General features: G+C 40.4%; 1 protein-coding gene across 1 annotated transcript in view; it reads left to right on the forward strand.

The window, feature by feature from the left end:
* LOC113828875 (uncharacterized) overlaps window positions 1–8669 on the forward strand; it is a 10210-nt gene extending 1541 nt beyond the window's left edge. The window contains exons 3-5 of the mRNA XM_070133506.1: window positions 3479–3597; window positions 3713–5039; window positions 7548–8669. Coding sequence (XP_069989607.1) covers window positions 3479–3597; window positions 3713–5039; window positions 7548–8293 — 2192 coding nt within the window. The 3' untranslated portion in view covers window positions 8294–8669. The remainder of the gene's footprint in view (window positions 1–3478; window positions 3598–3712; window positions 5040–7547) is intronic.
* The last annotated feature ends 3831 nt before the right edge of the window (window positions 8670–12500 follow it).

The following is a 12500-nucleotide window of genomic DNA, read 5'->3' on the forward strand; positions in this document are numbered from 1 at the left end:
ACATCTTCACAATACAAAAGATGTATCGTGAGGTAGATGGCTGTTAAACAATTCTCTTGGTGGGTCATGGGATCTTCAATAAAAGTGTTTTTAGTATCATATCACCCATTTAGAGTGTAAATTAGTAATGACATGGTAGCAAAGGGGATTCTTATAGATTACGTGGCTTCATTCCTCAACATGTCACAGAGACCATTACGAACCGTATTCATGTTGACAAATGTGGAAAGGTATGAATGAGAACGAATATCTTCACAATACAAGAGATGTATTTAACCGGTTTCGATTATATCTTCGTCAGAAATACATGTATTTCTGACGAAGATAAAATCGAAACCGGTTTAATATATCTCTTGTACTGTGATATCCGTTCTCATTCATACCTTTCTACAGAGACCAATACCCCTACCATTATCTGGGGCACGTTGTACTCTCACAACAACAGCGATCAAATTACGTTGAACACTGTAATGTACAGCCACAAAGCAAGGTAAGAACACGTGAGGGTGACGTTTATGGTACCTTTGCATGTAAAGTTTTTGTTTTTTATTGCACCAGTTGCTAATATTTTCTAGCTTTTCTTACAAGCCCTACGTTGAACACTGATGAATTCCTGTGCAAGATATAATAAGGGAATGCCACGTTGACATAAGTGATAGATATGTTTCCGAGAATATCCCTTTTTTACAAAGAACTGACATACAGTGATAAAAGAATAAATAGATTTGAGGGAAAGGGAGAAGAACAAGGACAGCGGATGGAAAGAAAGGACGAAAAAGGAAGAGGAGCAGTATGTATACATATATATATATATATATATATATATATATATATATATATATATATATATATATATATGCATGTATGTGTGTGTGTATATATATATATATATATATATATATATATATATATTTATATATATATGCATGTATGTGTGTGTATATATATATATATATATATATATATATATATATATATATTGTCGGAAGAGGGAAGGAGGACGAAAAGGAAATAAAAGAATGACAGAGATGGAAGAGTATGAATGAGATACGAAGAGAAACGGAAATAAAAGAGAAAGAACATGCCATATGCCATTAAAAGAAGAAAGTCATGCTACCTTTTTGCGTGATCCAGTTCCTTTCCGATGTTGCTAATATTAGAACTGCGAAAATAGCGATGACATGAATAAAGGTGACGTTATATGCCATAATCCTTAGGACAGTGTGATGACAGTCATGGTAGCATTATCATAATCATCACCATCACCACCATTCTCGTTATCAACTCCATCATCATTACTATTCTAACGATCATCATTATCGTCATTATCATCGCCTTTCTCATCCTCTATTTTTCCTTTCGTATTATCTTCTCAGATGATTATTCTCCTCCTCGTATTATCCGTAAAACCAAGATGTCCAAGCGAATGGTAAAAAATATACGGCGAGAAATAACAAATGCGAGGGACTGCGAATAGGAGCTCCCTCTGCGCTGGGGGGGGGGGGGGGAGGCAGTTTTACGTATGATAATTGGGAAGTAATAACCGCAAGCAAAACGTGTGTCGCAGTCACGTTAATACACGAAAGGAGTGTATTTTTTTCTTTTTTTTAATACGGGCATTTTTTGTAGATGTTGATGTATATGTTGATATTGATTATGATAATGGAGTATGAAACTCATCAAAAGGTGGGTTGAGAGAGAGAGAGAGAGAGAGAGAGAGAGAGAGAGAGAGAGAGAGAGAGAGAGAGAGAGAGAGAGAGAGAGAGAGAGAGAGAGAGAGAGAAAGAGAGAGGATATATATGTGTGTGTGTTTATATATATATATATATATATATATATATATATATATATATATATATATATATATATATATATATATATATATATAATATATATATATAATATATATATACATATATTCATATATATATATATATATATATATATATATATATATATATATATATATATATATATATATATATATATCCACTCACATACACGCATATCTCCAGGATCAAAAATGAGAACCTCTGTAAAGAACTTTTCGTCATAGCAGCACCTTCACTGGACACCCGATCCTTCCGTGACAAAGCTTAATGTTGGGCCGTTTATATCAACTTCAATTGATGTACAATAGCGTGACTTTTAAGCTTAAGTCGGGGTAAAAGAGGAATAAATTAGAACTTGGCTAAAAGAGTCTTCAGAAGTGGTGTGGATAGCACCAATTGCTCTATTGATCTCTTAAACTGGTAATACATAAAAAAAAAGAGATAAAGGCTTCTCACTCATATTGTCATTAATACACGGAGCAGAGCATTTAGTCTTGTGAAAGCGATATTTTGCTACTTTCCGATGCAAGGAAAAAATCTTGGTCTCTGAACTTTCCGTGTGTGTAAGTGTGTATGTGTATGTGTATGTGTATGTGTGTTCGTGTGTGTGTGTGTGTGTGTGTGTGTGTGTGTGTGTGTGTGTGTGTGTGTGTGTGTGTGTGTGTGTGTGTGTGTGTGTGTGTGTCTGCATTCATAAGGCAAACGTTTAGTCAAAGAACACAATATAGGCAGACATATCTTCAACACAAAAAATGTTATATGCAGCTGGACCAAACGAGAATGTAACTGAACATGACAGATGCAAACATTTCTACAAAACAACACCGAGTACAACCAAGCCAGAGGAGATTGTAATCTTTATAAGTTCATAAACCTAATGCGCATAATACTTAATGTTTAATGACCAATCTTTTTTTGTCCGGACAAATTCTTGCCAACGAGCCCCACTCCCGCTGACACAGGCTTAGTCGTCAGCAAAGGGCTCATACGTTTGTGGTCTTTGTGTTCGTCAGCCCCCAAGGCCTCGCAATGTCAGCCTACTAAAGAATTTGATCCCTGGGAAGGCCTAATGACGCCCTCTGTAGCACATTCCACAAGTCGATGTCAGAAGTCGGACATCGATGACAATTATTCCAAGTCATTCCAGGTCGCCGGGAGTGTCCGTCTCGAAGACACAGAGTAAGGCTCATTCTCGAACTACACACCACGCAATAGAGCTGCATATCACCGGCCATAACTGTTGATTTTAATTATTTATTTCTATCTTTATTATCATCTTTTTTAACCTGTAGCCATAGTGTGTTCTGCCTAAGTTTGCTGCATTTTTTTGTGTGTGTGGAAATGAAAGATTCTGTTATCATTATGTCTATTATATCTCTTCGTTTTGAAACACTATCTATAGTATACAGTGTAGTCTGCATGATTTTGTGGCATTTCTTTTTCATGAAAATGAAAGTACCACTATGCCTAGGTCCTCTCATGATATTCTTATTACAACTCGTTACTTATTCCTCTCATTACTCATTACTTCACACCAATATCATCAAATATATACATGTCCACCCCATCTCATATCTAGCACTGCTTGATATTTCTTGTTCGATTTTGATGTGTCTATTATAACGCTGCATTCTATTTCCTGCCAGGCATTAATGAGTCGGTGTTGAACGTGCAATATGCTTCGACGATGTACAGATCTGACGACCCTTTCCTGCCCAACGAGTGGCATTACGTGTGTGTGTACTACGACCCTAAGGATGAGAAGGTAGCCTCGTGCTTTTGTTCACATGAAATATCATATGCATTGATATATTTCTGTTTAGATCAGTGATCGCTCACTGCGAAATCTTCCTGTCATTTTCCTCTTCGCTTCCTTCTAGGTGAGGATGCACATGCGAGGGAAAGACAGCGGCCTCGTGAAGGCACCTTGGGAGGCGGAGAACGCCACGGCCGACGAGGCGGACGGCGAGGACGCTCTCTGCCTGGGTTCCTTTGGCGAGTCCCCGGCCTTCGGCGGCGCCATCCTGGCCTTCTCCGTGCAGTCCTGGGAGGCGGACGCGGGCGAAGAGCCCATGCCCTTCCGGGCAGCTGACTGCACCGCCCTCTCGCCCAGCGACTCCCTCGTCACCCTCGACTCGGCGTGGACCGAGTCCGGGAGCGTGAGGACGTTCGACGTCGAGCCGGAGCAGATCTGCTCCGAGGCGTACACCAAGGTCCTCGTCAGGGTCTTCGCGGGGCACCTCCCTCACGCAGAAACGTGCAGGAGGCTGGACGGCCGCCTCCCGACGGAGAGCGAAGTGGAGAGCTCCGTCCTGAATGTCTCCAGCGATCTCGCGCTCAACTGCTCCAATGCCAAGAACGTCTCCCTCTGGCTCGCCGGGCCGAAGCCGAGCCATGAAGTGACGGCAACCTGCACGGCCTTGCTCGCCAACGGCAGCGTCGCGTCCTACCCGTGCATTAGCGAGGTGACGTGCAGCATTTGCTTCGTGCCAGCGAAGAAAAGGTTCACGGTCTACGGGCCCCTCGAAATCTTCGACCACCACTACACCCTGACTGTGGACGCCGAAGGCGCAGCGCAATTCGTCGGCGACGTCTCGACGATACAGCGAGACGAGGACGGCTGGCTCCTGTCGTCGGACCTCCACGTGCAGACGATGCGCGTGGCTGGGCCGCTGCCAGTGGGCAGACACAGTTGGTTCTCAAGCCTCAAGAACAAGAATATGACCCTGACGATGACCTCCTGTGGGCCTGAGCAGTACTCCTGCGGGGACAACACCTGCATCGAGCGAGCCGCCTTCTGCAACACCATCAGGGACTGTCGCGACGGGAGCGACGAGAGCGCGTGCAGCCCCGTGCGCCTGCCTCCCGAGTACGACAAGAGCAAAAACCCGCGCCTCGGCAGCAGCTCGCAGGGCCACCTCACCTACAGCGTGTACTTGTACGCGCTGAGTGACATCAAAACTATCGAAGGGAAAGTCACCCTGGATATGAATATCTACGTCACCTACAAGGACGAGCGGATAACCTACTGGAATCTCAGAGACTTCGAGCAGCAGATTGACTGCGAAGAAATCTGGCACCCTGAGTTCAACGCTATCGCTGGCAGAACCACGGGCCTTGCGTATCCAATGGACGTCTACGACAAAATATGTGGCGTTTATGGATCGTCTGCCGGACAAATTCGCTCTCTTGATGATCCCTTTATGGGTAAGTTTGAGTAATCTGAACGCGTGTCTATACATGTGCGTGCGTGTGTGTGTGTATATATATATATATATATATATATATATATATATATATATATATATATATATATATATATATATATATATATAAACGCATGAAAGACCTTCATCATTTGTGTACATTTGTGTGTAAAGCGTACGTAAAAAAAGGAGTGTCACTGAAACAAGTTTTGTGGTCACCGTGTGCACTTACATTCGATGAACATTACCCCCCCCCAAAAAAAAAAAAAAAAAAAAAAAAAAAAAAAAAAAAGGAAAATGACCAAATTGGCACAGAGGCAATTAAAAACCTAAAAGACAACTAGCAAACTTGTTATTTTAATATATACATAATGTCATTCAGTTTTTTTTTTCTATCACACTCAGTTCATGCACCACTGGTAGCCAGCTTTATTCAGTATCAGTTACTTAAGTATATCCCATAGGAAAGAACAAAACAACTCGGCCATCTCTCTCCCATGATGGTTCTGAGCGTTTCCTAACCATAAACTTTTTTGGATTTATTACTTTCATTCTAGAGACAGCGGATATGGCGACAGATATGGTATTATGAATAAAAATGATCCCTAACCTCATGTCTGTTCAAGCTTAAGTATTTCCGCCAGTCAACGATATTGGCCAAACTCCTATTGTTTTCCATTAAACTGTTATTAATTATTTTACTTATTAGTTTATCTACTAACTTTTCTAGTTTGACAGTGGATGATGCCACGAAATTTGGACGTCGAGCATTTGAAACCACTTTTATGGAATACGTTCTGGAGAAACACGCAATCTTCCAGACGCAGAATACTGGCGAAAAGGGTAATCCTTAACCCCCCCCCCCCATCGCCTTCCACCATTTGCACTCGAGTTTCTAAACGCAGGAAAGGGTTGTCTGGCGGGGAGTATAATGATGTAATGACAGCATCATGGGAGGGAAAAAAGACAGTAAAAAAGAAAAAAAGGAAGAAGTTTCAGCTATTCGACAAAATAACGTCTACCACTGAGGAAATTACTTGTCAAGGTGCTTCTCTGTTTACTGTACTAAGGGTGTGCCATTCCCTCTCTAAGCTTTGCCCTACTTGTATCTATTTTTACTGAGGTACAAAATGTCTTTGCCCGTATCTGCTACATGGCTGAAGGATTACACCGAAATACTTTATCATACCAACAATTATGTATCAGAAGGTTATTGTACGTAAAGCATTCCCTACCTTTACTTTACACGAAGCCTCATCAAATTATATGAATATAAGACTCTCTTTATGTACATTTCGTTAGTGCAAAGGTCGAGATTAGTACAGGGGTAAGAAGGGATCGTACATATATCAAGACCATGTATTGCGTTAATGATAAATAGATAAATCGATATAACAATGCAGTTTCAGAAATATGCAATTATAATGTTAATAATGATAATGATAAAATGTCTTGGCGAATTGACGTGTCCCAGAGTGCATGGTGAGTTGACAGTTATTAATTTATTTTATGAGAGAATGTAATCTCAGTGTTGATTATATTGTCTGAGATTATATTCATGATCCCTACTGTTTACACCCAATGGTCCCTCATCCGGGTCTCCGAGGCTCAGCCCAGAAACGACGAAGAGAATTTGCAATTGTGCTAAGTGAAAGGAATAAAGAGAAGAAAAATCTTATGAAATACTTACATCGTGATTAAAATTATTAACATAAAAATTTCTACGCTAGAAGGTTGCCATTCACACAGAATTCTAGGGAAGAGACCAAAGAGTGAACTAAAAAGTTATCATTCCTTCTCGTCAGAGTGGTTGTATATCCTATTTCATAGAAGGTACACATATGTCATATGATCATACCGTAGATGTTCGAACGTGGTAGAAAATGAACATAAAATTTAAGGCAAAAGGAGTTTATGTAGACCTACCACTGAACGGAATACCCTACAATGGAGCTCAAGTGTGCCACCTCGATAGCTCTCTTAGGCTAAATACGTTGTGTGTTCGGCGGCTAACATACCGACCGTCTGGCCGTTACATGTTAGCTCTTGGGTGTTAAGTGAACGTTGGGCTGCTCCCATGGCGAACCTTTGAGCCACTTTGTCTCTTTCCAGCATCTTGGCTTCTCAAAACAAGACAGGACATGCGCCTATATATACATTCACACACACATACACACACTCATATATATATGTGTCTGTGTGTGTGTGTGTGTGTGTGTATGTGTGTGTGTGTGTGTGTGTGTGTGTGTGTGTGTGTGTGTGTGTGTGTGTGTGTGTGTGTATATATATATATATATATATATATATATATATATATATATATATATATATATATACGTATATGTGTTTGGGTGTATATGTGTTGAAAGACAGAAAAGGAGAGGTGAAAGGAATGAGCATGCATAGGCCTGTGCATAATTTGAAGCAATTTCTGATTATGCAAGAGCTGTCAATCTACCTACTGTGTTTTCACTGTACTTACCTATATTCTGCACTTTTTCTTCCTCAGGTGAGTACTTGCCTGGAAAAGAAAGCGAATTATTCAATTCCATAACTTTTCGAACCACCATTCCGTGTAACTTCAAGCTCCACCGTTACCCATTTGGAATACTTCAGTGCAACGTCTCCTACTACATCCTCGATGGCCAGTACGACCTCGCATTTAAGAAGTTCAGTGAGGACATGGAAGTCGAATACGATGGCACTGAGGACCTCCTGGAATACAGATTGAAGAACGTGACGTGCGAGACGTCTAAATACGAGGGCGACGAGCGATACACCTACATCGTGTTGACGCTCCATCTGTCCAGCTTGTACGAATACCACATGCTCAACAGCTTCGCCCCGAGCAGCCTCATGTTTCTGGTGACTCTATCAACGCTGTTCTTCCCGCTTAAGGACTTCAACGAGCGCATTGTCGTGTCCCTGACGTCGCTGCTGGTGCTGGCCACGCTCTTCGCCCAGGCCAGCAGCACATCCGTCAAGACGCCCTACTTCAAGCTGCTCGACATCTGGTACACCGCTCTAATCTCCCTGTGCTTCGTGTGCGTCATCTCGAATGCAGTCACACACCGGCTCCTGCACAAGGAGGTGCCTCCCATTAACGTGGTGAAACCGGCGCTGGGGCATGGGAAGGCCTTCACGCCCAACGACGTCCCTGCGAGGTCCTTCAACTGGCTCTCGATTATAGTTCTGTCGGCGCTCTTCATTGCCCTTGTCTTTGTGTTTATCATGCTTGCGACTGAGATGCTGTAGTGGGATATATTGTATTACAAATAAGCCATTGACGTCACCTAACCAATTATAGAACAATAAGAATCGCATTATCTGCATTCATCACCATCACAATGGTCACTTCAGCCGGTTCGAATATAGACTCTTTAACACTTCTATAAAATCATTTAATTATTATTACGTTCCTTCTGTTAGTTTAGTTACTGTCATACTTATTGTTGTCAAATCATTATAATTGTTTATCATCGTTATTATTATTCATGATAACAATGGTAGTCTTATCACCACTATCACTTATACAAAATATATAGTTCATTTAAATGTATTTTCTTATTCTTTCTTATGCTCACTATTTTTGCATTTCGTTCTTTTGTTTATTCTCATATATTTCTGTCTGTCTTTCGTTAACACAATATTGTGTAATATAGATGTTAACTTTTAATGTTTACTGTTATACATTTTAATGTAATATGTAATTCTGTTTCTACTTGCTTTCTTTTCTCTATCCTAAAGCACTAATCACCAATAAAGGAATTATATAGAAAATTCTTCAGAGACAATGATAAATGAAAAGAAAACTATTAATGAAATGATACATAAATTGGTTCCCAGTAGAATCGATACCACTAGAAGTTGCAACAGCAATGGTAAGGGCCGTACATACTCCTTCCGACATACATTAAAATAAAATACTTCTTTGTGATATATAAACAGACAGTACTAAAAAGAATTCAAAGATTTTTTTGTCAGTTGCCATCACCACTTCTGCTCCTGTGGGACTTCTTTGGCTCACATCACTTCTGGAAAGACATCAGTTATACAAACACACACGCACTTCTATTATTGATTTGCGCTGTGTATTTCAGCTCATGCACTGCTAGATATGATTTTACAGGGCAAGAGAGCGACCATTGCAATACTTTTCGGAGATGGTCACTGGCCTTTCAGCTTCTGGGTTGCAGAAACAGCACCTTGATTTTGCATAAGGTTTTGGTGAACTACAGTAATACAGGATTCTTTGGGCGAGTTTCAACGTAATCAGGGAACAGTCCATTCACCACAAGAATCCATTTTCAAAAGTAACCGAAGACACATTCTGTATTATTGTGGGTAAATGGATGCCCATGAGCTATCACCGCACAGACACCTAGTAAGATTACATCCACTCCTCTAACTGTCCTGAAGAAATCACAGACGATGCTACAACGGATGACAAGGAAAAAAATCGAAACAAAACAACTTAATTACGAAAGGTATGCACTAAACCTCATTGGAGTAAATTCCTTCAAAACGAACTGTTGTATGGCTTGGTTAAAGTATACGGTTGAGATCTGAAATGCCCAACCTTTTGGAACAAACGGACACTGATCAAGGCAAATGTGCTTTGGAGAGCCACAATTCCGTACATGCTAGTTACCAGGACCCATTACATGTGATGACCTGAATCGTCCCCATACTGCAGTTTGAGTACAATTCTAGTGTTACAACTTGTGTTCTTTCTTTTATCAGGTAGTGCGAGTCAATTCAAAGACCACCACTTACTATATGCTACATAGGCATTGTAGTGCACGGTCATGTGTAGAGCCCCACTTACCAAGAAGGGTGCCCTAAGGGTCAAGGTTCGTCTCCCCAAAAAGGTCACTGGGCATCCGCAAGGCAAGTCCATCCCCTGATGTCAAATCCCCTACTACTATTGATGTTCTATAAGAGATATGACCTTGTTGGATGCCACAGTAGGAAACCTCATAATGTACCGGGGCGAGAGAAGGATAACTGAGAAATTAGATAAAATCACCAGGAAGAAAAGGGAGGAATAAGCTAGCATAATACTACAGGATGCAGGACGAGGATAAAATGAAAGGAAAATCTGTAACAGAAGACGAAAGAAAGAAATGAAGTCAAGTAGGAGAACCACGAGGCTGCAGATTATGTGTTTTGTATGTACCCAGTCTTTGATTAATTCTGTCACGTTACCCTTGATACTTAGCTTTCCCGTCCTTTTGGGTTCCTTAACTGGAGCTGCCGGCTACGAATTATCGAATCCCGTTGAGATATAAATTTTAAATTGCCAGAGGATGAGGAAAGAAGCGCCCCGTGGTGCTGTAGAGCAACCATTGTATTTTCACGACGAGTAGTTTTAAAATGGCAACTATTAGGGTGGATTAATTAGTATTATAATTGGTCATTGCTTAATTCGATATTTAGATATACATTTTTCATATTCGAATTCATCATATAAAGTGATTTAATTGACTAATTAAAGAAAATTGTTCACGTGAACTGGCATAATACTTAAATTACTTGAAAATTGTTCCAGAAGTGTTCCTCGACGGACTTCGACCGCTGCGCCACCTGCCTTCCGCTTGCCGCTCCGTCCCGTTACGAGTCTCTGCCTGTCCTCTCTTGGTCGCTCTCTTCTAGGATTTTTATCTTTATTATATAGTTTACCTGTTTAAGGGTGTTTAGGAAAGCAGGATTCTTAAAAATATGTATCTATGTATGATTAATATACATAAATGACTTGCTGAATACAGCTATGTTATTCATTTATGTGTTTCTTTGTACCCGGGCATGATTCTGAACTTGTTTTAGGCATCAGAGAGTACACTAGACTTTGTGTTATAACAGTGACCAGACTTGAAAGTAACAAACAAGGTACAACCGAAATATTTGGCATTAAGAGTGAAAATCAACCGAAATATTTGGCATTAAGAGTGAAAATCAACCGAAATATTTGGCATTAAGAGTGAAAATCAACCGAAATATTTGGCATTAAGAGTGAAAATCAACCGAAATATTTGGCATTAAAACAGTGAAAATCAATCGATAGAATCAAACACAAATCGTCCTCATAAATGCATGCACGATATAAACACAACTGACAGTCAGCAAGCGCAATCTCAGGAAATAACTTGATATTGGCATCAAAATCAATTAAAGGTGTAATATAAGCTCCGACAAAGGGATACTCACCCTTGCACGCAACCCCGAACTCACACACGAAAACGCCACACGCCAGTCCACGCAGGCCACGCATACTAGCACACGCAGACGAGCATGTGACAACCATTGTAATTCTATATAGCTTACACATACACCCCACGCATGCACGGCGCACATGCAACGTGCGTCCCAAAGAGTGAGCGCATTTCAGCATTCGTTCACTCAATCACGCACAGACAAACACGCGCCCAAACGCACGCACTAGCATAAGGAAATGCACATACACGTACACATACACTTGCACATACACATGCATATGCACATACAGGGAGGCCTATACATACGAGTACACATGTACTTATACATATGCACATACTTATATATATGTACATAAACACACATGCACATACACATACACTTGCACACGCATACACTTGCACATACGCATACAAATGCACATATACACACACTTGTATATACACATACACATATTTGCAAGTACACCTACGCACGTGATGGGATTGATGAGTACAGTATGTCACGCTACAGAATTGACGACTACACGGGTTATGCTCCTTATTACCAATGTCCGCGAACGAGACGGCAGCCATTCCAGAATACACTTTATACACTCGCTCTCTGCAGACCAGCATAATCCGCCGTCGAAGTTAGATTTTTACACACTAAAGGTGCTGTCAGACTAGCACTTTTTCTGTGAATTTTTTGATAATTTTATTTAACATAAATACAAACATTCTCGAATATAGCTCTTGATTTGACTATGCTTGGCTGAAAAAGTTGACGGAAAGGTTTTCAGACGGAAACGATCATTATCGTCTGACTAGAAAATCGACAATTCGCTCAAAAATGGACAAATTTTCAGAAAATAGTAAAAAAAAAAATGACGAAAAAAGTGCTAGTGTGACAACCTTAACGGATCTTTTCCGTTTTTCACATCTTTATTCAGAATGTTTATTGTTTTTTCTTCTGTGCAAATGATGATGAAGGCCCCAGATAAGCTTATATGTTTATATACTTTACCAGTGCGATCGACTAATTATAGAGTTTTGTTCAATCTCTGTAGCAATATAGCTTCTGAGAATGTATTAAATACATCAGTATTTCTCCATAGACATTTCAACGGAAATTTGATATACATCATACAGAATACGACAGGTACTCCTCTAAATCAGGTTACATTTTCTATGAATTCATGAGAGTATGGAGATAATGCATGCGGAACTATTGTATATATTCATCAGTTCCTTATAAACATTCCTAAAAC

Source organism: Penaeus vannamei, chromosome 18, assembly GCF_042767895.1.
Source record: "Penaeus vannamei isolate JL-2024 chromosome 18, ASM4276789v1, whole genome shotgun sequence".
Lineage (NCBI taxonomy): Eukaryota > Metazoa > Arthropoda > Malacostraca > Decapoda > Penaeidae > Penaeus > Penaeus vannamei.